The sequence below is a fragment of the Populus euphratica genome, unplaced genomic scaffold (genome assembly GCF_000495115.2).
Source record: "Populus euphratica unplaced genomic scaffold, PopEup_1.0 scaffold5.1, whole genome shotgun sequence".
Taxonomy (NCBI): Eukaryota; Viridiplantae; Streptophyta; class Magnoliopsida; order Malpighiales; family Salicaceae; genus Populus; species Populus euphratica.
Genome location: NW_011499848.1, coordinates 3345686 through 3371621, shown reverse-complemented (window position 1 = coordinate 3371621; position 25936 = coordinate 3345686). Strand labels below are relative to the sequence as shown.

At 35.3% G+C, this 25936-nt stretch overlaps 3 protein-coding genes, 1 long non-coding RNA gene and 1 pseudogene across 7 annotated transcripts; 1 reads left to right on the top strand and 4 right to left on the bottom strand.

Moving 5' to 3' along the window:
• The first annotated feature begins 1534 nt into the window (after positions 1-1534).
• On the top strand, positions 1535-4815 carry LOC105115693 (30S ribosomal protein S1, chloroplastic). Its single transcript, XM_011012655.1, has 7 exons — positions 1535-1991; positions 2498-2773; positions 3116-3196; positions 3284-3565; positions 3645-3755; positions 3949-4035; positions 4520-4815. The coding sequence occupies exons 1-7, from the start codon at positions 1695-1697 to the stop codon at positions 4652-4654; spliced, it is 1269 nt and encodes a 422-aa protein (XP_011010957.1). The 5' UTR covers positions 1535-1694; the 3' UTR covers positions 4655-4815.
• A 350-nt stretch (positions 4816-5165) lies between these two features.
• Positions 5166-6020, bottom strand: LOC105119319 (nuclear export mediator factor NEMF-like; annotated as a pseudogene).
• A 503-nt stretch (positions 6021-6523) lies between these two features.
• LOC105115702 (uncharacterized) lies at positions 6524-7416 on the bottom strand. Its single transcript, XR_840377.1, has 3 exons — positions 7206-7416; positions 6883-7041; positions 6524-6716 (listed from the first exon to the last, which is right to left on the bottom strand). It is a non-coding gene; the product is annotated as an uncharacterized LOC105115702 (long non-coding RNA).
• Positions 7417-8074: 658 nt separating this feature from the next.
• On the bottom strand, positions 8075-8992 carry LOC105119309 (nuclear export mediator factor NEMF-like). The gene is made up of 3 exons (XM_011017440.1): positions 8813-8992; positions 8407-8559; positions 8075-8080 (listed from the first exon to the last, which is right to left on the bottom strand). Exons 1-3 carry the CDS (start codon positions 8990-8992, stop codon positions 8075-8077), a joined length of 339 nt encoding a protein of 112 aa, XP_011015742.1.
• Positions 8993-9644: 652 nt separating this feature from the next.
• Positions 9645-24865, bottom strand: UPL6 (ubiquitin protein ligase 6). Of its 4 annotated transcripts, XM_011012676.1 has the most exons (28): positions 24548-24865; positions 24017-24114; positions 23762-23889; positions 22349-22460; positions 21077-21257; positions 19733-19915; positions 19290-19469; positions 18248-18329; positions 17934-18049; positions 17508-17809; positions 17204-17300; positions 16898-17041; positions 16578-16661; positions 16407-16493; positions 16175-16315; positions 15955-16080; positions 15489-15587; positions 14282-14349; positions 13240-13306; positions 12440-12454; positions 12185-12355; positions 12017-12106; positions 11744-11824; positions 10913-10986; positions 10734-10805; positions 10520-10609; positions 9944-10376; positions 9645-9889 (listed from the first exon to the last, which is right to left on the bottom strand). In XM_011012676.1, the coding sequence occupies exons 1-27, from the start codon at positions 24704-24706 to the stop codon at positions 10310-10312; spliced, it is 3114 nt and encodes a 1037-aa protein (XP_011010978.1). In that variant the 5' UTR covers positions 24707-24865; the 3' UTR covers positions 9645-9889; positions 9944-10309. The 4 variants fall into 4 exon arrangements, with proteins under 4 accessions (XP_011010978.1, XP_011010988.1, XP_011010999.1 ...); XM_011012686.1 differs by lacking the exon at positions 12440-12454 and having other exon boundaries at positions 24548-24864; XM_011012697.1 differs by lacking the exons at positions 23762-23889; positions 24017-24114; positions 24548-24865 and adding an exon at positions 22749-22891.
• Positions 24866-25936: the final 1071 nt, after the last annotated feature.

Here is a 25936-nt window from a genome sequence, read left to right as displayed (position 1 = left end):
GATTGTTGCAGTAATTGTTTTTTAAAGTAATTTTTTATTTAAAAATTTGTTAAAATAATAGTTTTATTTTTATTTTTTATATCATAATATCTAACAGAAACAATTAAAATATTAATTTAAAATAAAAAAATAAATTCAATTGAAAAAGATACGGGGAAGAAAAGGCTACAGAAGCATGGATCACTCTTTATCCTTCTACGTACAAGTGGAGATACCTGCTCGGTTCTTTAATTGCTCCAAAACTTTCAATTTAGTCTCAGGGAAGCAGTACAAACTACCAAGTATGTGAGGGAGGGACTCATCGTGTTATTTGATCCCTCTACTCTTTTTTTCTCATCCTGCGACTCCCTCTAATCAAGCAAAGTTCTTAATGTGTTCATTGCTGACACGTGGATTAATACATCACAAACACGTGTCCTTCTGTTTCTTACGTGTTATGGTAGATTTGGATGACAGTCGAGCATGAGGATCATATTCTGGAATTCTTTTCGAGCAGACGGACCACATGTATAAGCTTTGAAAAAAGTATAACCGGGACCTCATCAGAAAAAATATCAAGAACCAACCTTTTATTCTTTTGAGATTCAAGACGTTTTCCTTCGCAAGGAAGCATTATAGTTTTTGCAGCTGAGGTTTAAAAAAATATTTTTTAAAAAATATATTTAATTAAAATTGATATGAAATGAGTTTTTATAATGTGATAAATTTTTATGATAAAATCAAGATTTAAAATATAATTATATAAAAAATTTAATTTCAAAAACCAAAATTATTTAACTAATCAAATAATTTTTTATATCATGAAAAAAAATAAAAGCATAAACTAGCAAACAATTTGAAAAAAAATAAAAAATTATAAGAAACAAGAACATGAAAACAATGAAGATGTTTGAGAGTGTGGTTGTAATTATTTTTTAAAGTATTTTTTATTTAAAAATATATTAAAATAATATTTTATTTTATTTTTTAAAAATTATTTTTGATATAATATATTAAAATGATATAAAAATATTAATTTTATATAAATATTTTTTTGAAAATTAAGGAAACGCGTTTCCAAACAGGATAACATCTCAAATGCAAGTTCACGCTTTAAGTTTTTGAGTGGGCCTGTTGAAGGCCTAAAGGATTGAAATGTGCCCAGATAACCCAAGCTAATTTGGTGTCTGGCCCGCCTCTTGTTCATGGATGACAATGAATTTCTACATGCCCATTTTAAACTGGATCAGGTCTTGAATAACTAGGTTTGGATTTAATTTTATGTTTCCAATGGGATTTGAGACCAATCGGGATTTTATCCTTCATAATATTTAATGAAAAAAATATTAATGTTAATATTGTACTTAATAAAAGATAATAATAAAAATCAAGTCTTTTTTCCAGATGGGATCCACAAGCTGGGACCAGAAGGGCACGATGGTCAGGTTCAAGAAGGAAGTTGAAAGGTCAAACTCTAAGTCAAAGAAGGCTTGACGATCCAAGGAGCCCAAAATGAACGACACCTCCTTATTGTTGGACCCTTCCATTTTCACTGATCAGAGGTGAATTATCTATAGGCATTAAAACAAATGGGTCGCACCTTGAACTCTCGAAAATGCACATGGTCTCTCCTCTCTCTCCCTCTCGACTCTAATGCTACCTTGCCTTATCTAGCTTAAAAACTTGAAGACCTCCACTCGAAAGAAAACAGAGAGATGGCATCGTTGGTTCAGCAATTTGCAGGCCTAATATGCCCACCAATATCATCTTCAAGACTAACAGAAAGAGCAGCAACATTCTCAAAGCCAAAGAGGGCTGCTAACTATGTTGTAACAGCAAAAGCAGTGGCAATATCAGATGTGCAGACCAAAGAGAGGCACAAACTTAAAGAACTCTTTGAAGAAGCTTATGAACGGTGTCGTACTGCTCCTCTGGAAGGAGTTTCTTTTACACTTGAAGATTTTCATGCTGCGCTTGATACTTATGACTTCAATTCTGAGATCGGCACAAGAGTCAGTAGCATAACCTCACATCCTTCAATTTATTTTGTGAATTTTTCCTTTTTGTTGGTTCTGGCATGGAATACTGACAATGGGATGTTTTTGCTTGGTGGGTTTATGCATGGATGAGGAAATTTATGTGAATTATGTGGGATTATGGAATTATGGGCACCAAGAAAAATTGAAGCTTTCTGCTTTCAAATTCAGGGGAAAATGAAAATGGTTACAAGTTAGTTCTTAATTACGTTGGAAACGAGTGAACGATTTTTTTTAATCAATTAAGTGTTTGATGGTTAATCTTTCTTTGTTTTTATTGTTGTTTTCTATATATGTGTTCTTTTTCTTCCTAATAGTATGGGCAATATGCTTTGTCTATACGAATTTTGAAGGTAATTAAAAACAATCATATGGGAACTCCCATTAGACCCAAATGAAAAATGAAGCGAAATCTAGGCAATTATTTGATGTCTGACGGATAGTATATTGATTTCCATTGTGCATGTTTTTTTTACAATCAGGTTAAGGGGACAGTTTTTATGACTGATAACAATGGGGCATTTGTTGACATTACTGCAAAATCTTCTGCATATTTACCAGTGCAAGAGGCAAGCATTCACAAAATAAAACGCGTGGAAGAAGCTGGTATAGTTCCTGGGATGAGAGAGGAGTTTGTTATCATTGGTGAAAATGAAGCTGATGATAGCTTAATCCTGAGCTTGAGGTCAATCCAGTATGAACTTGCCTGGGAACGGTGTAGGCAGCTTCAAGCTGAGGATGCCATTGTGAAGGGTAAGGTGGGTATTTATGCTCCTGACATTAATTATATCTATACTTGTACAGATACTGCATTTCCTCCCTTTTCATACGAAATGTTATTATTATGTGTCTGGTCCAGTACTTTTAATTGGGTGGTGGTCAGGTGCAAAAATTTAGTTGTCATTTTAGTGCTTGCAGGTTAATCAATTTTTTGTTACTTATTTGCAGTGTGATTGCATGGTTAACTGTGGAATCTTTTCTTATCAGTTTTTGTTTCCTAATCACCTGCTTTTAGGCCTTTCTTAATAGCATGTGTGGTGTTTAAATCACAAATAAATTATTTTATTTTCCAAACTTTGAATAATGGAATGTGTATATAGGTTGTTGGTGGAAACAGAGGTGGAGTAGTTGCAGTTGTTGAAGGCCTTCGAGGATTCGTCCCTTTCTCACAGATATCATCAGTTTAGTTCTTGAACCAGGCTTGCCATATTGTCTGACTTTGCTTTCAGTCAATTCCAAATTCTCATCTTTCCCTGTTTTTGTACCAGAAATCATCTGCAGAAGAACTTCTTGATAAAGAGCTTCCCCTGAAATTTGTTGACGTTGATGAGGAGCAGTCTAGACTTGTTCTCAGTAATCGCAAGGCCATGGCTGACAGTCAAGCACAGCTAGGTATTGGATCGGTGGTCACTGGAACCGTTCAGAGCCTCAAACCATATGGTGCCTTCATTGATATTGGTGGAATCAATGGCCTTCTTCATGTCAGTCAGATTAGTCATGATCGTGTCTCTGATATTTCAACAGTTCTTCAACCTGGTGATACTCTGAAGGTTGGTTACTTGCTGCCATATTACAAAGAAGGTATTCTCTGTCCTTTTTCATATATCTAAACCATATTATGTTATGCAGGTGATGATTCTAAGCCATGACCGTGAGAGAGGCCGAGTAAGTCTTTCTACCAAAAAATTGGAACCTACTCCTGGTGATATGATTCGCAATCCAAAACTTGTCTTTGAAAAGGTAATTCTTGGATATTGTCATTAACCTTCCTTATTGTCAAATGTTTTGGATCACATAATATAAAGCTAGATGTTTTATGCTGTAGTATGATCACTTTTTTGTCCTTCAACAGGAGAGGCATAGAAGATGCTAGGAATTATTTCATCATTTCTCTGACGTGCGTTGTTTTCATATCTTTGTATTGTATTAATAGGCTGAGGAGATGGCCCGGACATTCAGGCAGAGAATTGCCCAGGCAGAGGCTATGGCTCGTGCTGACATGCTGAGATTCCAGCCTGAGGTACTTCAGTCATTTTCTCTGAAACTAAAGGATTTCATGAAGGCAAACAAAACGTTGTTTTCAGTTCTCCCTGTCATGTAAAATTAGATAGGAGCAAACTTAATTTTTTTTTAACGTGAATGAATTTGAGCAATAGCTTGTGTTTTGAATGATGATCATTATGAACCTCATTTAAACTAATTAAACTTATAGAATAATTTACATTTTTTCAATAATAGCATAAGGTCGGTTGTGATGATATGCATTAGACAAGACGCATGTTCCTTTTCACTTGCTTGGTCTGCTGGTGCTGGATGGTACTTATCTAAGGAGACGTATAATGCCTAAAAGAAAAAAACTTTCTGATCTACTAGTTTCTTTTTTCTTCTTTGGCATCTAAAGTTACCTGAATGTGTATTTAATTTCCATTATTTGAAAATGTTTATGTGGATATCTAGGCATATCTGAATTAGCTGGATTAACCTAATTGTATCTATCTGTACAGAGTGGACCTCTCAGCTCCGGTGGGATCTTGGGTCCGAATATTTCAGACTTGCCTGCAGAAGGTTTAGACTTGAGTGATGTCCCCCCTGCTGATGAGTCTGATGGCCATGATACACCAGAGGAAGAATCCGATTGAGTTTTAAGCTTTCTGCATTTCTAATTTTTTGCCTTCTTTGTGTGTAAAATATTTGTTCAAACGGCAACCCTTCTACTAATGAGTTACGAGGCCGCCTTCTTTTCAATTCGGTGTTGTTTTAATGTACAAGTATCATATGTGCTAGACAGCGCGGGTAGCAATAGGATTTTGAGTCTTAGGTAAAGTTAAAATTCCTAAAAAACATCTTCAGACAGGTTTAAACAATTGTCATTTTCACTCGAGCGAAATAATGAGAACAAAACTCCTTACTGATATCATCTGCCTTGCCATCTCCAGCAGGTGAATATTCTAATTTTGAAGATACTAAAAAGTCACAATATTTTAAGTTAAAAACCTATTTCCAAGTAAAATTTGGCGCTCGTATGATGCATTAACGAGAAAAAATCACCTTGTCCAATATGGAAATTTCCTAATCGTAACGGTTATACTGAATTCCCCTTCCACCCCCCCACCCCCGCACGTATCTAACTCCCAACCTGAGGCTTGCTTGCTAACTATCACCTTTGTTGTTCTTCTTACCTTTCTTCTGCTTCTGCTTCAATTGTGCAAGTCCTGCAGCAGTGATCTTTGCACTGCCAACAATTGCAGCTACTAGCTCAGTATCTGTACATGCTTTCATCAATTCTTTCTCTGTACCAGTTGCTTCAGGCATGTGGCTAAATAGGTTTGTGGCAGGTTTTGCAGCTAGAAAAACATCGAATCCATAGATTAGTCAAATCTCTACGAATTAAAAGCAGAACAAAATCCAAATTGCAAGGGGAGAAGAAAACCTAGAAGCAAGGTTCACCCCAAACCCCCCTAACCAGACAAATATAGCAGCTAGAATAGCTCCCCAATGACAGCAAAATATGAGAAAAAGAGATGCCCTTTCCTTTTTTTACAGTTCCAGGAATAATCTTCACGTGGTATTTGTATGACTGCATTGCACAGACAGGCACGGCATATAAAGAGAATATCGGTAGGCAGTGGATTCCCAGTTCAAATCATTTAACTTCTCTTTCTCTTCTTCGCCTATCTCATGAATATCTCCTCCATGGCCATCTTGTCCATCTCAGAGGTGGAATCAACCAAGCCCACACCAGGTTTATCTATAGCACCATTTGCACGTCTATTTGAAACAGCACAAAAAATCACAATTTAGTAAATTCTCCCTAAAATGGGATTCTTCATAAGCATAATCAAGAGAGCATTTGTGGAAGCACAAATGATCGAGTACTCTGATAAGTGATGTAGCATTAAAAAAAAATCTTGCATTGCCAAATTACAACCGGAAGTTTAGAGAACATACTGGCAACAGGTATCTTCCCTTTGCCAGTAGCTTCATTTCCATTTTGAATCTATCCATTCTTGCTTGTATTTCCAGCAGACTGAAAAATCATATGCATGGACAGCTTCATAGTGCTAGCTGATAAAGAAATGATACCGTGACCACTTGCGATATATTGCCATTCCTAAGAAGAAAATGCACTCGCTGGAAAGTTTGAAATCTCCTGTTCTATGAAGAAATGTAATTCTATAGATAGATCACAATTACATCCTACTACATTTAAAACGACCGTGCTAATTTAGTTAAAATGCTGTGTGTATATAGCAATTTGAAGAAATTTCACTATGTTGAATTTCAGTCTCTTTGACAAGTCCATGGTTATGGAGAGGTGGGATCCAAAATTATTTCTCTTCTACGAAAGAAAAGGATAGTACTAAATTGGCCACGCTTCAGCCCCAGAAAAGCTCAACTGTTATATTATTTCTTGATCTTTTCAAAGATGTAGCAAAATGTGGTGTCTAAACACACACACAGTTTTGCGTGCCATGGTTGAAAAATATTTGAACTGGGATCTAAAAAATAAAAGTAGATTAAGTCATAGTGCTCCCAGCCAGTAAAGCCATCCGAATGCTCCTCTCTTCCTCGTCCTGATTGCCATACTTCTCCTTCATCTATAAGGTATTCTCCTTGATTTAATGTGAGAGGAGGTACAGGTTGTTCAGGCCTGTGGTTTTTTATCACAGTACTAGTAGCTCCAGATCTGCATGGACATACCTGTTCCACAGTTTCAATGAATATCACTACAGCATTTACTAGCAGATTTCGTGTCAAAAAGAGATCTTACTATCTGAATGTTGCTAAGGATCAACTCAACCTCCAAGCGAAGCACTAAATAATATTTCTTGAGTTGACAATCTGAAGATTACAGTAAAAGACTTACAGATCTCCTTTTGACATATAACGCTTGACCGTCTTCTCATTTTGCTGAGCATCACGCCTGCTAATAACCAAATAGTTCCAAGTGCTGGTGAACCAGTTAAATTTCTCAAGCCAGTGAACCTTACGCATGTGTGATTTATATAGCGGCAACAGATTTTTCCTGCGTTCACCACCAGCATAGGCATGTAAACAACAAAATTCAGAAGACAGAATATCCCAGCTTATGATAACAATTAAAATACAAGAAGCACTTTCATAGGTGATCAATGATAAATAAACCCCCAGCAGATCAGGGGGTTCCTATAGGGGCCGGGTACACTCTACCTGAAATGAAAATGAGACAGAAATGAATGCCTGCCTATGGACCGAAGGACCTATGCTTGCTGCCTTCTCTCTACTTTCGAAACCGAAGCTTTCATTCCAATAGTTGAGCTATAGCGACTACGTACATACAATTTCACCTTTTTTGACTTAACCTTTCCAACCAAGCTACCTTCACTACGTTCAGCCCACAGAAAAGTCTGTTGTCATTGCTTTTTCGTGGTATGGACCAAAGAATGGGTTCTGCTGCTATCGACACCTACTAAATTAACCAAAAGTAATCGATCGAGACCGAGGAGAACTGAGCATAAGTCGGAGATCTTAGGTTAGGGTAGGGCTCAAAAAGGAATTTCATCCGTCACTTCGTTCATACCTTCTTGGCTTAGGCTTCCAACTGAACCTATTTCATAGCCTTTAGCCTGCCGCTAGCAGAAGCTAAGCGCTGCGCGCTAAAAACAGTTGCTTCTGCCGGCCTTTCTGTGCAACAGTCCACCAATAGCAGAAGAAAGGGTTACTGTACATACAAGAGTCTTCCAGTTCTTACGTAAGCTTTTTCTTACTAGTCAAGTAGTACAACAGCTGTATCTTATTTTTATAGCCCGGCGCGGCGGGTCGCCTTTTGAATTCCGTAGATAGAAGAAACTATTAGAAGGAGTAGGTGAGTGAGTGAGTCCTCACTGACCTGAGCGATTTGGATTGACTCAGAAAAGAAGAAAGAGGCGCAGCCTTGTAGAAGCGAAAAGAAGAGCTATGAACAGAGCAAAGTGACTAAATGAGTTCGATCAAAGAGAGAGAGGGACATTTATAATCTAAGCTAGAAGACGATAAGAGAAGACGATAATCGTCTTCTAGTTCTTCCTTGAAGGTGGACTTCAAACCTCATGCACATACAAGAATGCACGCAGTATTCAAAAATAAATGGTCTTTTAGTTCCCTTGGCGATCAATATACACCCTATTAATGCTTGTATGAAACAATGTAAACCTATGAAGTTTTACGCAGTGACATGATATCCCTCAGAATATGTAAGCTGCACATATCACTTGGTGCTAATGCTAATAAATTTTTAAGTTTTTAAATACATAAAATGCAGTTGCTTCTTGTAAGCACAAGACCTATATGCTATTTAATAGTTAGCAAAGTAGAAACTAGAAAGCATCGGAAGCCAGAATCCCGTATTACTGCATTTACAATTTAAATCTACCTGAGAAAGCTGGAGATGGATCTTTTTCTCAGCCAATTTAAAAGCTTTTTTATGCGGGGTAAAAGTTTTTCCCTGCTTGCGCTCCTGGCTTTTCTTCAGTTCATACCACCTCTGAGAGTTGGCATGTGCTGAAAGTGCTAAAACAACTTCTATCTGAGAGTGGAAATAGACTAAATCAATAGATGACATAGTAGCTCAAATCCAACGTCTAAACTGAACAATCACGTACATGAACTGAGATTAGCAACGAAAGGTCGATACTGTGAAAGACGGAGTTCCATGATTCACTCTTAGCAGGTGTGCTTAAATTACATTAGTCATAATTTGTACAGAAGTAACACCTTATACACTGGAAGTGTCTTTTCATCATCATCCATTTCATCGATATTATTGCTATTAGCAATGCCATGCAGTTCTTTTCAAAATGGAGCTTGTCAATTAAGCCAGCAATAGGGTTTCCTGCCATCTTCTCATCCTTCACCATCCGAGCAAGATCCTCCCAAACTATTCCCTCTGCAAGAGCTACAGGAACAGCTAATATAGCCGAATCAACACCTTGTAAGTTGTGTTCTATAAATTCTGCCATTTTGACACAACGGTTAACTTCTTTCCTCGGTGTTTTTACACGATTTGCCAGGACAGAATTGGAACCCAAAGAATGAGGATATGATAATAATTACAAAATATAGATAAAATTAAATCCAACATCGATTATCCATGACAATTAACTGAAATAACATAAAGCCAATGAGGCAATAAATAATGACGGTCCAAGTTTTTGTTTTGAATGCACATCCAGAAATAATAGAAAGCCAATTCAACCAAACAAGCTTGCCTCCATAAATAACTGCAGCAAACCATCAATTAAAGGGATTGGCGTAACGAACTCGTACGTAAGAAGCCAAGTCTAATCTCACAAGAGTTGAATAAAGAGCATATATATTAAGTACATCCTCCTCATAACCATCTTCATCTTATTGATTTCTCTCTCTTAATTTTGTTTAAGCGTCAAAGGGATACTGATCTTGGCAGTTAATCCCATCTGTCCCCCTTCAAATTGGATACGCGCCTAATCAATTTGTGCAATGCGATCGAAGGTACGGCGTTTTGCGTCTTGACCATCTCCCTCCTGTTATGACTTGTGAGACAAAGCACTCAGACTCGGCCAGTTCAGTGAAAAGGGAAGGAATGAAAGCCCAAAACACAATGAGCTCGGAGAGTAATTTGTACAGCGAATCTGTAAAGCGTCGCATAAGCAGAACTAATTATTTAAAATCAGATTTCCTCTTTGAGAAATATAGTTTCTATCTGAATTATGATATTCTAGCCAAACACAATGACCACGTCCCTGACCATCTACAGATAATTACACAAGCAAATACAATCGATGGACAGAAGTATAAGTGTATTCAACTTACATAAGAGTATAATACATAATCGACTACGTCCCTGATCATCTAGACACGAAAGCTTTTGCAGGGACCTGGTCGAGAAAGAGTCTTCTTTCAACTTACAGCCTACAAATCGCTGCAGGGACCTGGTCGAGAAAGAGTCTTCTCTTTTTACATAATGAGAAGCAATTCTTTCAACTTACAGCCTACAAATCGTATCCGTGGACAGGACCCACCTGTGGAAGCTCCAGCATGATTGAGTTTAGCCAAGCTCGATATATACTGCAGGGGTATCCACATATGTACACATGACCCCATTAGGGGATTTTCCATTAAATGAATCTAAAGGCTATTCTATTCTTATTTTTTGTCTCCAGTTTTTTCTCCTACAATCACCTGTCTCCAGCAAAGCAGTGCTGGCCCTTGGTACTCCAGTGTATTAACGGATGTTTGCAGGAGCAACATCACGTGGATTATGTTTTCTCCCCTTGGTTTTATCAAAACAAAACTCATCAGCTCAAATCGAAACCAGCATCCGCATTTATAGAATATAGCAATTTCGTTGCTAGCTGCTCTTTGCTGTGTCACAAACATGACAAGGTTGATTAAGAGAGTAAACAATGAGCTGAGTACTGATAAAACCTTTATATAGGCACCAAGACAACAAAAATGAATAGAATAAAGTTAACATCAGATTAGCGGATCCTATTACAGGGACAAACCTTCTATAAGGTGGAAGCTTTAGAAGATTCATGCAAGTAGCTGATGTCGGCAACCGGTCAAGAGCTTCCTCAGAAGCAGTACCCCCGGCCCTGAAGAAAAGGTTAAATAATTGTAGAAATCAATTTATAGTAAAAATCTTGACACGCATCAACAAAGAGGTTCACACAAACTTCAAAATCTGCTTCTCCTAATTACATTTAGTGCAGCTCTTACCTCTGTATACAAAACAAGGGTTCCAGATACTTGAATCCAAGCAAAGGTCCTCGAGAGCAACCGGTCACAAACCTATAAAAGTTGTTTTCTATCATTTTGGTACTATGTCTCAAGCTGACTGAGAATTGAGAATTGACATGGCAAAAAAAAAAAAAAAAAACCAAGAAGAAGAAGCTCACTTCAGAAATTTCTTTTGGTTTTCCAATGAAAAACCTTTCAGAACTTCCCAGAACATCTCAATAACATAATGCTCCTGTGGAGGGGAAAAAAACAGATTAATTAAGCAGCTTTTAATTGCAAGAAAATAGACATAAAGGTGGGCTTAATCATTCACTTCGGTATAGTTTAAATGCCTTGCTAGGCATGAAGTCATCAGAACATGAACACACGTCCCATAACAAATGACCATTCATTTCAAAATCCAGAGAACCACCTCACATAGGGCCACAACAGCAGCTAAATTTGGAACAAGATTCAGAATCTTAATCAATGCAAAGTATTTTTCTAGGAAAACAGCAAAGGTATTATATCTCCATCATATGTGAACTGCACATGAAGGAAAAATACAATTCCAAATAAGAATTGAAATTTACCAAAGCCAATTCTCAACCACTAAATTAACTCTAAAGATAATATGCTGAGGCCCTAGGTTGGGCTCTAGATTAAAGTCTCAAAAAAACATACATGCATGCACGATCATGAATGCCGAGAGGATGGCGTGCTGGCAGGTGAGTAGGATTAGTTTCGCCTTGTTTATAGTGGGACTTTTGTTGTCAGGGAGAAATTGTGAGCTTAATTTAGGTTCTTTGAATTAAATCATTTGGTTGCATTTTTTTCATAATTTTTAAGAGAACAGTTGTCAACTTTAAGGTTTTCTCTTTTTCTTTTTCTCTTCTTGCTTACTTTAGTTTCTCTGTAATAAATAATACACATAAGAAGCTGCAATAGAAAATTAAGGATACTCATATTTTTCCATCTAGAACTTTACAAGACAAACACAATTAACTTACGCTATGATAACCACCCGCATAATTGGTATGACTGCGCAGGTCATCAATATCCAAGCTGTCAAGTGAACCTGATATCAGGAGCTGTAAACAAATAGTAGCTACATCAAATAGAGGGAATAAGGGTTTGGGAGATATTTTTAAGTTTACACATAAGGCTGATGATTCTTTAGTGTATAATTTTTCTACTGATGTTAAATATGAGATTAGCAATGCAAGGTATCCATCTCATGCAAAGCTAGCATGATTTGTTCATAAGAATCTGGGTGAGAATACCTGAAGTTCATGCTCATTAAACATATCAATCCATTCTTTCTTTATAAGCTGCTGAAAGCCCCTCATGAAATGAGAACTTTGCAAACGTATCTGAAAGTGATATTACTACGATGATTAGATGACAACATTGCGTGAACTAGATGAACTACTAATGAAATGCTGGAATACCTGATAATTCAGACGATAATTAGATACAAGATGAGTAAAAGGAATGACATTGTCATTAGTGACACGTTGGTTTCGTCCCCCAGGAAGCAGCTCTTCTTCTGTTTGCTCGCCATATTCATTATTTACAATGACAAAGTAGAGCTCCAAGTCAGAAATATCACCTTGATAACGCTGCAGTTAAGATAAATGCAAGTAAAGAAAAAGGTGAGAACCTAAAATCAAAAGAACCAATGAGAATCTGAGAGGATGTCATACAGATGGAGATTCTCTCTATTTTTTTCCCGCATCAGTTGAAAGTTCCATTCCAACACCAAAAGAACGAGAAAGAAGGAAAAATATACTTCAGTGCCTACAGAAAATGAAACTAGAATCATATAATCTTAACCCCCCCTACATGGACATGCCTGCCTGCTTCTGAAAAGGACAAGGAAAAAGACTCCCTGCAGAAAATTGAACTAGCACCATATAATCTAAAACCCTCTAGATAGGCATGCCTGCTTGTAAATGGCCTTCTATGACAAAGTAAAAGCTATTTCATTCCCCAAGACCATGACACCATTCTGGTCCCATTTCTGACACCAAAAGTATGGAAGTCAGGTGATCAACTGATAGGAGCAATTACTCTTTTTGGGACAGACAGGAATAAAAGCTATAACAGCTGATCAATAGCAAAAACCAATTACATAAAGACTTATCCAGCTCATGAAAATGAACTACTATGTTCTGTATTTGGCTAAGCAATTCAAATGAATAAAACACTATTTCAATCCCTTAAGACATATCCCATAGGCCATAGACATATAACATTATGATGGATCCCCCCAAAATAGAGTTAATTCAAACTTTCTACTTTAGTTGCCACAGTGTTTCCATTTTTAACAGCAGCTCATTTCAAGGGGATTTATTTGTACCTCAAGCACAATTATAGATGAATTTCCAGTTTCCTGGTTGCTAAGGAATCAGTGCAAACAGAAGTTTATTGTTTAGCTGACAAGACAGTAGCAGTTACTGAAGCAGCTCATTCATGGTCAGTGGGAAGACAATAACAATAGTACCTTCAGGAAAATAAGGTGGCGATATAATTCTGGATCCAGTGAAGGCAAGTCATTCAAATAGTTGTGCCTGATCAACCAACAAAACCCGTAAATAAATACTAAAATTGAGCTAGAGATAGTACATGGTAACGAAAAACCAAATAGGTGAAATTGTCAAAATTAGTTTCTATTTCCTAAACTAAAATAATATGAACTTGCACAGATAGTTCAAAATTAATTATTCCTAAGGTATCTGCTTTGCAAAAAAATACATACATATACAGTGGCAGATCCAGAATTTTCGCAGCGGGGTCATTTAATAGCTCTTAATCATATTGCAAAAATAATTTTATGTAAATATTATAATAATGTTTTTATAAAAAAATTTGTATACTAAATTAATTCAAAACTAAATAAATATATTAAAAAAAATTTAATTTAGAAATAATTTCTTTCAAAAACTTTCAAATATAAGGAAAAGAAAAGGTAGATATAAAAGCAATGAATCAATAAATAATGACATTTTTTATTAGAAAAACACTTCCATACCATACGTTTTCCAAACAATTAAAAATTTTAAATGATTAAATTTGATTTAGCTTTTCGAAAGATTATAAAATGAGGTGTGAAGATTGGAGAAGAAACAATTAAGAACTATAACATAAAACATGAGTCTGCTACAAATATCAATCCCTATTCCTCTCAACCATTTCCTATGTGAACTCTTTTATTCCTAACATAACGTGCTTTCAAAATAATTTCCCTTTTTTCTTCTTTACCTGTACAAGGTAATTATAATTACAAATTTGGCCCTCCTCTTTAATTTTTTTTTACTTTTGGCATTATTTAATGGGGTCATTTTAGGAAAGCAACTATATAATTTTATATCCAACATATATTATTACCATTTTAAAAAAACTGAGTGGGGTCAATTGACCCCGCTAATTACACTATGGATCCGCCACTTTGAATATAAAGCATGGAATACGAAGGTAGCAGCCATGAAAAATTAAAAAGGTCCAAAAACAGCTACAATTTAGCGGGTATGGCATTGAAAACTTACTTCTGTTTTAATTTGCTTAGGAAGAATGTTGCAAAAGGTATATCAACAAGAATACCTTCGAACATAGCCTGCACAGAGAAGAGTAAGAGGGAACCAGATAAGGATACATAATTAGATCCTTCATATTAAGAAGACAAAGGACAGACCAATAGGGATTTCAGTATTAAACCCTGGAAAGGCTCTTTGAGTGGGACATAAAGACATTGAACAAGAAATAAAACTAAGATAAGTGGAATGCTTTTTGCAATTAGTGGCATGTTGCAAGCTTCAAAGCATGTTCAAACTTATATAAGCCAATGAACAGTAGCTCAACTGGCAGTGGTGTTTCCCCTCTCATTAAGAGGTCTCAAGTTCGAGCCTCTACTTTGTAACAAAAAAATACTTATATAAGAGAAGAGAATTCCACAATCTTCTGTACAAATTAAGAGGGTTGCAAACCTGTCTGCAATAAAACAACAGTACTCGTGCACGAGAGCTCCAACTTAAAATCTAATTTATATGTCCATTCCACATAAATTAGCAAACATAAAATTACCAGCATCATGACCTAAAGGTGGAAAAGAAATTTTAATTTTTTCAGACATTTAAGACTCCAAAGGTCCCATCAGCAACTCAAAAGGCCCTCTTCCAGTTATTTGGTGTGAACTATCTGAAAATAGTTAGGTTAATCATTCCTCTCTAGTACTATGATACCCATTTTAGGTGAATATATCTTACACCATTTTATCTCGTGTAAGATATGACCATGACATTTGGTTAAAAACGAATATAAAACAAAATATCTCGTGTAAGATATGACCATGTCATTTGGTTAAAAACGAATATAAAACAAAATCACAATCACAATATTTTAGCGAATAATAAGATATAACAATACAAAATCAATTCAAAAACACTTACGTGCACAAAAACTTTTATATATATTAAATTAAAAATGTTGGTATTGTTCTTATTCAAGATATATCAAATTCAATAACCTAAGCTGGACAATCAAAGATTGAACATGAAAAAGGACAGGCCCGTGTTGCTATAACATGCAAATCTTCAGATGCCAGCAGTAAAATTTAGTTTATGTTAGGCACAAGCTATTCTATAGGTTTTCCTATGCATTAAAAGACAAAGCAATTGACCTTGAAGCTCCAAACGATGCAATCAACACCATTAAATATTATTGGATGAATCAGTTGAATGAGAGAGCAAATCAAACCTTTGCAAGAAGAGTTCCAAGGAAATGAAAAAACTGGAGATGTTGTTCATGTATCATTCCTGATCCAGGATTGGGGTAGAGTAGGTGATCAGATGTTTCCTGAATGTACAATGCCAAGCAGACAGTCACAAAACATCAGGTAGAAGGTACAACAACATAAATTAAAGCAAGAAAGAAGAAGACAAGGAAAGTGCTTTTGCTGATATGTAACACATGAAACATGCATGCATAAAAACAGCAGCCATCAAAAGATTCAAAATGTTGCAATATATCCCAATATTATTTAAGAGACTTCATATAAAATTTATATATGTTGTAAGTCGTAACACAGCTTTATACATGGGTGAATATCTTTGTACTCTCGGGTGTATGCTTTGATTCAACTCATGCAAGTTCACACAGACTGGTTTAGCTTTCAACTTGAAGCATGTAAATGCATGGATGTCACAGAACATAAATTTATCACCTTAAACAACCCGTATTGCACATCAAAGGCAGCTCGAGTAATGTTCTCCATGAAATCTTTAAAAATGCCACCACCATCAATGCCAGCTTCCTCAACTCCAAACTCATTAATAAATGATACGCGAATCTGTCGGTGAACAACCAAACATGATTACTCTAGTGTCATATTCTGATTGAAAATATTTGTTTTTGGAAATTAATGTGCAAAACAAATGAATTACCAGTCCTCGAAGATCCTCCTCAGACAATGCACTCATCTGATTATAAGCATCTTCCAAAATATGGTCCCGTCGTATTCTGAATCTGTTTCTTGTGAAAACACCATGGGATCCTTGTCTTTGCCTAATGGCCAATAGTTGTGACTGGAAGACAAATTTATATAAATAACTACACTGACACTTTATTCCTAACAGCTTCACATTCTTTTGAGTGCAACTTTGTGACAAGACTTACATTGAATATTTTTACTCTGCTTGTAAAAGGTACCAAAAAAGGAGCCCGTTTCATAATGTCATTTGCCTTGGTTCCATCTATTATAGCCTGAAAAGGGAAAAATGGGCAAAATCAACATCATAACAGCTAGGTTCCAGGGACCTGAAGAGTACATTTGAGATAAAATACTACCTGAGAAATGAATGAATCATCAACGCCATCTGCATGGAAATCACTGGGTGGTGCAAATTGTCGCCTGTTATTCCAATCTTGCAACTGCAATAATATTCCATTAAAAATTATAAAAAAAAAAAACTAACTAAAGGAACAATATCTCCTGCATATTGCTAGCAGTCTAAGCAAAATACAAGTGAAAATTCTATCAAACCAAAAACATTTACAGAATCTACAGTGACTAGATTAGTGATTAAAACAACAAGTTGCAATAGGATGACCTGCAAGAAAGACTTTGAGTTATTCAGATTAAGAAAATTCAACAGATTAAGAATTACCTGAGAGAGGAGTTCAGAGGCTACAAGACTAACTCTCTGTTTAATAGATTCAACAGGGTTCCCATTATAAGCAGAAGTGTTTTTAACAAGTTTAGCTGAATTACTGTGTGCTGTAGCATTCACCCACAGGAGCTGCCATAGGGCCTGCAGAAAATAGAATATGAAGAAACAGAAGTTGGAGTTATAACGCATTTACATTAGAAAGCAGCAACACATGTAAGAACAAGGTGGCTGGAAACAGAAAGCCTCCAGTTCAAGTCTTCATTTTACAGCTTGTTGATCTAAAATTCATCCATGATACGTTACCTGTCTCAAAATAACAATTAGACACCGAACATCCTTCAATGACAATGGCTTCTCCTGCTCATAAAACTCCTCATTGCCAACTAACATAAGCATGTACCTGGCAAACCATGAAAACAATTAAGAGTAGAAATATATGCTTCTTCAAGAAGCAAGGGGAGGGGCAACAGACAACTAACGTGACCAGATACAGCCACACATTAATCTAGAATATAAAAGGGATATATAAAACCAAAAGGAGAAAAACAGAATAACATGTCAGCACAAGAAGGAAATGGAACCACCAAAGGGAAAGAGAGAAGCTGACTTGTATACAGGACAAAAAACAGCCAGAGGTAACAGCCAGCCAGGTACATCTCCTGGCAGATATGACAACTGCTCAGGCAAGGATGGCCACTTCTTATTCTCATGACACTGCTTCATAAAATTCCAAAGCACTCGAACAAGTTCAGTTCTAAATGCTAATACAGTCATCATTCGGTCAACTGGCAAGGTGTTGAAAGCAACATGCAAAAAGGCACAAACAGCACCAATAGCTGCAACCTCTTTGTCATCCAGTCCATGGTTTGAACCACTGACCATTGAAACCTCCCGAAATAAAACACTTGTCTGCTTGAAAACAAAGTCAAAAAAGTTGCTTAGTTTTTTTAATTCTAAAAGGTTAAGATTGCTTTCACTATTATAGATAGGCCAATTTAATGTCAAGCTGATACCAAAAAAGCATGTTACATACCAATTGCAAGAGAAAGCGGGAATGCATAGCATGGGCTATCTGTTGTTCCAAATCCTTGTTTAAAACTATTTCCATTTCATCAGGCAAAGCCATATCATCCTCATCCATAGTGGAACCTGAAGTTTACCAATTAAATGTATACACTCAGATCAAGCAGATCAAAAGACAGTAATTCAGCTTCCACAAGGTTAATGAACGAATGGAAGATTATGCAAAGGATTATGGTACAAGTAAGAATTTCCAGTTAGAGAAAATCTACAACAGGCACTTATCAGGGAAAGAAATGAATTTGACATATCATGAAGAGTGCATACTTTGTCTACTTTCAGGACTTGACGATTTTATAGGAGGAAGTGCCTTCAACAAGAATGTTGTAACAGCAGCAAGGTCCATAGCCTAATTGAAATAAACAAGAAAGAAAATTAGTTTCAGAATCCACAAAAGTTGAATCAAAATTTCCCAGCTGTAACACATTTGGCAAGTTGGATAAGAAAGGTAACAACAATTATTCTCTTTTAATCCTAAGGAAAAATGATGAGAAACATCTAAACTGTCAGTCAAGAAAAGAAAGTTACAGATTTTCATAATTAGGAATTCTTCAACTTCCCCAAAACTAAAATAAGTTAAAGTGGTCATCACCATATATCATTTCCAGAATTTGTAAAGGAAGCAAAAGGAAAAAGTTCACAACTCTTCAATGGTGAAAAGAAAAAAACATAGGTCACAAAGGAAGTGATAGAAATCTGCAAACCTGACATTTAAACATACATGAAACAGCAGAGAAAAGATTTAGAGAGTATTCATGTGCAGTTGTCAGAAAACGAATTTTAAATCTTACTTAAGGAAAATTTGTGGATTGCTTAACAGCTGAATCAAAACCACAACGGGTGAGGTCTCAGGCAGTGTGGTGATCCACTTGGATAAAATTCAGTGTTTAAACACAAAATCAAGCTAATAACGTGTCAGTATGGCCTGGTTTTGTATTTCAAGTCATATCAATGCTGTCAAAACAGCAAGTCATAGGTTCTTAAGGTCAGGTATGAAAGACTCCTCACACAATGGTAATCCATCAATATCTTTCTTCAGAAGTCTTAGATTCATATAATTTTGGCACGTAACCAGCCTCCTTTTGCCATAATGTTTCAAAATCTTTTGCCTGGCTATCACGATCCTTAAATATACAACCTATAGTTTACATTTTAAAGGCAGCTAGTAGTTTTGCATCTTGCAAAGAGGGAAAATCAGTTATATATCAACAAATAATATATTAATCCATACAGATGTATTGTGTTCTTTTTGTGTGTGTGTTTATACAATAAAACAATTATCTTCTATGATTTATCATGAATTCCTTACCATCTCAAAGGAGCAGTCAGCATGAGACAAAGCAGCTCCTGCAGTTTCTACCGTATTTCCTAGGACACAGGCATAACCAGGACATTCCACAGAAACATCATTGGGCAGGACATAGGCATTCCGCACACATTGTGCCATCTGATGAATGTAATGTTGGCTCAGCCCCCGAGTTGCAAAAACCTGGAAGGAAAAAGTCACTTATGCAACAATCCTAAGAAACAATAAGCAGTCCAAACAACAATTACATGATTTTCAGCTAGCTCAGAAGAAAACAAGTAGGAAGAAATTGCATATCCCATTCAACAAGATCAATAAAATAAAAGAAATAGTCAGCTGCATTTTTTTTCCATGACAAGTAATGCCACAGTTGTCTATATTGCATAGAATTTTAACAAAAAACGAAGGCAATTAATTCCACCAGAAAAAACATTAAAACAAGATACCTCTTTTAAACTAGGAAAAAGTCTCCATAATAAAGGGATTGTCAGCATCTGAGAAGAGAAACTCCATTGCGGATTAATGTTGGGGCAAATACACGGATGCTGACCAGTGTGAGATACCATAAGGGCAAGAATACACTCCAATGGAGATGCATTTCTAATGGAATTGTCACTCTTCGCATTCTCCTGCACATTATTAAGGAAAACCACATGCAGTAATCTGTAACTACTTCAGAATAGGGTGAGCGTAATTACCAGACAGATTTTAAGCAGCACAGCAAAATCAGAAATAATAACCACCACAACTAATATGTACATTTGTCAACTAATGCATCAAAATAATATTTTTTGAGTGTGGTAACGGTTGCTTTTTCAAGAGTTTTTTGCTTGGAAATGTATCAAAATAATATTTTTTTATTTTTTAAAAATCATTTTTAACATCAATTTAATTTGAAACAAAAAAATAAAAAAATCTCAATATTAATTTGAAACAAAAAAATAAAAAACTCTCAATTTTTTTTAAAAGCACTTTTGAAACGCAAAAACAAACAGGCCTTAACAAGTTCATGTCCAGGTTCAGCAGCTTTTAATCCCAGCCAAACTGCTAGCATCCTGAACTATGATAAATTCTTTTTTTATTACTGCACTATTTTTATTAAAAGGATCAATTCTTATAAAGGTTGATCACAAGCCCAAAAACACATGGTTATCATGTTAAGAAGGAAAAAAAATGAAAAGTTGGAAACTTCACAGCATTCTCTATTCGCATTTTTCAGTTGATTTATCTCAGACCCTCTCTAGCTGTGTGTGTGGAGCCAAATTCGTGTAACTTTTTTCATTCTTCTGCAGCAGTTATATATTAAAAAGAAAATTAATGGAAGGTAACATCTGATTTTTTGGGTTCCGTGGCAAAAGAATGGCTGAAAATAAAGAGCCCTTAGAGTGCAGCCATAAGCCATGTTACCAATACAGGAAACAAGACAATGATTCAGGGTATCCAAAGTTTATTTTACCTTATGAACTGATGATCTTGCTTCTTTTGCCTCATAGTAGTATGCTTTTGAAAGATATGTATCCATTATACATGCTATTTAAATCATGTTAATTTGGGCACGTTTTTAGACTATGGTAGTTACAACATTATGACTCTTAAGGTTACAAAATTTCAGATATGGAATTTGGTAGAGCATGTCTGCATGCAGAAAATTTTGAGTAAGGAAACAGAAATGAAAGTTTAAAATGGAAGTTAGTAGAAAGCTAATAGAAAGAAATGGCACATTATGCAGAATATACCTTCCAGCACAAAATCAAAAACCAAGAAAGCATTTGTAATAATTAGATGCATACCTTTCCTGTTAGGACAATTTCTCTAAATAGAGCAAATGCATTCCTTTGCAAGAGATAACCAACAACCTTGCAAGCCCATGGAAGTTTGGGATCGATCAGCAAAACTACAGCTTCCAGCAAGAGAGTTGCTGTTAGGCTTGAATCCCTGGGCACCATCACAAGTTGATCCTTCAATTGTTTTCTGCTCCACAATCAAAATGATCAGCAAGGTAGTTAAAAAATTTTTTGTTAAAATTAAGGATAATGTTAAAAAATATTGTCTCAAAGAACAATTCTAAGAGAATGTACTGGCTATCAGACATCATAAGCACATGTCCATCAAAACCACAAAAGTTAGGCAAAATGTAGATAAATCCTAAAAACAGCAAGCATGAACGTCACAAGTAATAGACATGCAGGTCAATTGAAGCAAAAAAGCAATACAAAAACAGAGAGTAAAATCCAACATGTTAAAATAATATCTGTGCCAATAAAAATTCAAATACATAGCCATTGAAACTTGGCACACCCTATGCAAGTATAAATCGGGTCCTTGCTGGGAGTTTTACCTCCAGACTAAGGAGGTTTAATAGTGACACTCAGAATTCAATTGATGTAAGGTTAAAAACCAACAGATAAAATTTGTACTACAAGAGAAACATACACTTCTTTCCCCGCAGTTCATCAAGGTAACATTAGTATCTGTCTTATCTCCATAAACCAGCACAATGATTGATCCAATCATCATCCTTAAATTTGCAGTGACATTCAGAATTCAATCGATGGAAAGTTAAAAAACAATAGATAAAAATTTGTACTACAAGAGAAACATACACTTCTTTCCCCACAGTTCATCAAGGTAATGTTAGTATCTGTCTTATCTCCATAAACCAGCACAATGATCGATCCAATCATCATCCTTAAATTTCAGGATACAGCAAAGGAGGAAATCTTTGCTGAATAATTCCATTGTTTGCTTCTTCATAAAAGAAAACTGGGACAATGCCACTACATATTACACTATTCAATCTTTAATCAGCAAAAATTGAAGACAGTAAAGAACTTTTGCTAGGGTCTGCATAATAGAGTGCCTAGAGCTATAATAGTCAAAATCATGACCAGGATATGACTACAAATGGAAACAGAATCAAGAGACGACACCTCTCATGTACTCAGAGTTTAGCACAAGCATGATAACAGGGAAAATATTGCATCCAACTAGCACCCAAATGCAGTAGAGCTGAAAGTTCAGCAGATTTCAGATATATTCAAACAAGTGTTCACAAAGCAAACCTATTTTGATAGATAGCCCAAATACAGGTAAATGCAAGTTGCTTGACCCTATAGTCCACCAAAGCATGCTTGGTTGAATAGTCCACACTAGCAAATAGGCTCACAATGCCCCCTGTTGAATAATGACAGATTGTTAATACAAACTGGTAAAATGCTGTGCTGCACGTGGATTACATTGAGAGGGAAACTGAGAAATGCAGTGGAATTTCAATTACGCATTACATGCACAAGTGAACCTAGTAAAATGAAACAAATTAATCGAGTCCAAAATTAGGAACAAACAAAGACACCCAGCAATTTGCAACATAGACTGCACTTTATGATTTTTCCTCCCTTTTCCATTTCTCATCAATGGGCCACTATAATTACTTATGCAAGTGGGATGAACCCTCAAACTCACCCTCAATCCCATCATTATGGAGAGAAGAGATGCCTTATGGCACCATAGGTGATAGCTCATTGTTCATGCTTCTTAACTATTACCACAACAACAGAGTTTGTTACAGGGCCACCCTAGAACATGCTTCTGATTAATTAAGTGGGCCCATCTAAGAACATTGATGGCAATCTTCACACCTGACCCAAACAAAAAGTTTCATAACCAATGATCTGCATTTGCTAAACAATGAAATTGTTTGATTTTATTATGTTGAAAAACACAAATATCCTAGAAGGCTTTTATTAAACAGCGACATCCTGATTTCTGAATGGTTTGTCACTGTTCATCAATGAAGGGAAGGATTTCGCCCAGCAGATGACAATAAACCTCGTTAACAAAAAAAAAGGTGGCCTTATGGCTTTTGTTATTTCTTTTACTGTTGTACTTAACTTCAGTAGTAAAGGGGGCTCAAACCCGTTGGCAATCTTCAGTAAAGGGCTGGGGCTGGGTTGGGTGGTTAGGGGGCTAGGTGCCTTCCCAAATAAACAAAGGGCTGGCCGAAAAATAGCTCAGTTGTATACTAGTTTCTCAGAAAAATGTAAAGGTTGGAACGAGTATGGTACAATATAAAACAGCATAACATCCCAGAATTATAATCCCTGTCTCCTTTTTCTGGAATTTAATATTTGCCATCCACTGTCAGGAGCAAATATTAAATTAATAAACTTTCCGCCACAGCCACTTTAGATTGTCATTTAAATGTCAAATTCAAAAGTGCTACAAATGTTGAAGGCTAAAATAAAATAGCAAAATATAATCAGCATGTCAAGAATCGAAATGCAACAAATGCCAAATCCAGAGACATTCTTACATGGAGAAAGTACAACTCAAACAAATTTGAATTTGTACACGAGGATATCTTATGATTGGACAAACTTGCCTTGTTGATGACATTATGTTTTTTAGAAAATAAATAAATAAACAAACATACATGTAAGGTTTCCATTTTAGAAGTTTTACAGTTATGGAAATACCATTATCTCGAACATTTTGCAGAAGCAATCGGCAAGTCTCCACAAGGATAGTGAAATCATCACTATTTTGTGCATTGAAGAAAAATAACAGCTGCCGGAGGAACTCTGAATCTGGACTGAAACAATGCCTGGATACACAAGACAATTTGGAGGAAGAATTTAGAATCTCAATCAAAAAGGGTATCACGCAGGCTTCCACAATAAATTGTCACAACTGCTATTAATAACATTAGGATGAGGACATTGCCGCGTTACCTGTCTACATTTTGGCAATACTTCCCATAGGTTCCAAAGAACTGCTCTCGAACCGTAGACTGTTCAGCCTCCACTGCCTTTCTCCCTCTAAACCATTTCTGTAGTTACTAATTAGTAAGCACTTTGCAACAAACGCATTACAAGTACTAGGAAATGCTTATATCAACTAAAAAAGCCACCACGTGCTCTTTATTTAGATTAAAATTGACCTTGCAAAAGCTTTCTCGCTACAACATCTAACAGGACAAAGAAATCAAAAAATCCATTTTCAATCAAACACAGATTGTAACTGACTTTGAGCAACTAGAGCAATGAAGTGACAAAAACCCTAATTCTCGTGATCCTTCCATCCCTAGTTTCTAAATCAACAAAATTCCATGCCTAAAACAGCACTGTTACGTGTAGAGCATATAGCATTCGCGTGAACAAACATGGCATTGAATTTAATGAACTAAAAAGAATACAAATTAACAGGCGTAAATTACAATCAATTGAGGAAAAAAAATAATAATAATAGGAGCAAAAGCTAACTTGAATTTTGAGAGCAGCAGCATTCTGTTGCTTCACCCACAATCTACGATTCCGTTCCAATCTAGTTTGCTCAAGAAGCTTCTGCCTATCTCTTTCCTTCGAACTCCGACCTCCTAAATCCACTCGCTTCCGTGTCGATGGATCGCCGCTGAAAAACATCGTTTCTCTTCTGAGTCGAACTCCAATATCACCGGTTTTAAAACAATAGATCCGAGTTTAAAATAGATATTTAAGGAATTCGTCTTCAGTTTTACAAGACTTAGAGGAGGAGAAGAGGAAGACTGGGAAACTTCGCATAATGAATAGAGTTTTCAAAGGTCCTTGAAAAGAAGGACATCGTACGTGTAAAGGCGCAGCCGACCAAGTGCATGATTTCCCCTTTCCTTTTCTTTACCGCTGTAAATTCATCAATATTAAAATTCTACACTTGTGATTTAACAACATTATATTATTATTATTATACGTGTACTAAAAAACAAAAAAAATGATGTTTCAATGCAGAAATAATATAATTATAAATTTTACTAATTTTTTTTATTGTAAAGTAAAAAAATTATAATTTTTGAAGTTTTTTCAATTTTTTCTCTCTTTATATTTGGAATTTTTATCATTTTACACTTGATATATTTATCATTATTTTTTTATTATTTATTTTTAAAATATATTTTAGTTTTCCCTTTATTTTCTTTATATTATTTTTTGAAAAAAATATTATTTTTTATATTTTTAATATTTATCGCAAAGAATATTATTTTTTATATTTTTAATATTTATCACTTTGCGACCTATTTATACTATTATTTTTATTCTTTTAATTTTTTTTAAATTTCTTTGTGCTTTTTTTAAAGAAAAATCATTATACAAAAACTAAACAAATCATTGTAGCAATTTCAATTTTGTTTTTATTATTATACCATCTTAAAAATAAGCTTGAGATCTTGCATATTTTTATTAACGTGTGTAATTTTTGTTATAATTTATTATATATAAACATTGATTTTTTTATTTATAAATATATTTTTTATTTAATTTCAAAAAATACATCAATAATATCTATATATTAATTCTTTTGTGTTAGAAAATAAAATTAGTCGACTTATAGTGAAACAAGTTAAATTAACATGTTAATATTTTATTTTTTATATTTATTATAATATATTTTTCTCAATATATTTAATTAAATATATATATATATAAGCCTTTTGATTTATAATTGGATCCTATAAGATGCATTTAAAAATCTTATATATCTATTTTTTCTTGTTAAAAAAATTATTCAATTCATGGTGAAACGTAAAAATAACTAGTTTCTCAGCTACAAGTGTCGCTAGTTTCATCAAAAAAAATTCTTCCCTGTATTTCTTTATGAAAATTTCATAAACAGATTCA

Bases quoted from the DNA above. Each gene is read 5' to 3' on its own strand.
- LOC105115693 (XM_011012655.1), top strand. From the start codon at position 1,695: ATGGCATCGTTGGTTCAGCAATTTGCAGGCCTAATATGCCCACCAATA. The intron at 3,566-3,644 runs GTTGGTTACTTG...TATGTTATGCAG, and splicing joins AACCTGGTGATACTCTGAAG to GTGATGATTCTAAGCCATGA. The intron at 3,756-3,948 runs GTAATTCTTGGA...TTGTATTAATAG, and splicing joins CAAAACTTGTCTTTGAAAAG to GCTGAGGAGATGGCCCGGAC.
- LOC105119309 (XM_011017440.1), bottom strand. From the start codon at position 8,992: ATGGCAGAATTTATAGAACACAACTTACAAGGTGTTGATTCGGCTATA. The intron at 8,560-8,812 runs GCATTGCTAATA...TTCCACTCTCAG, and splicing joins ATTTTGAAAAGAACTGCATG to ATAGAAGTTGTTTTAGCACT.
- UPL6 (XM_011012676.1), bottom strand. From the start codon at position 24,706: ATGTTTTTCAGCGGCGATCCATCGACACGGAAGCGAGTGGATTTAGGA. The intron at 21,258-22,348 runs GTTTGCTTTGTG...ATTGTGGAGCAG, and splicing joins TGGGCTATCTATCAAAATAG to AAAACAATTGAAGGATCAAC. The intron at 10,377-10,519 runs GTTTGTCCCTGT...TTTGTGACACAG, and splicing joins AAGCTTCCACCTTATAGAAG to CAAAGAGCAGCTAGCAACGA.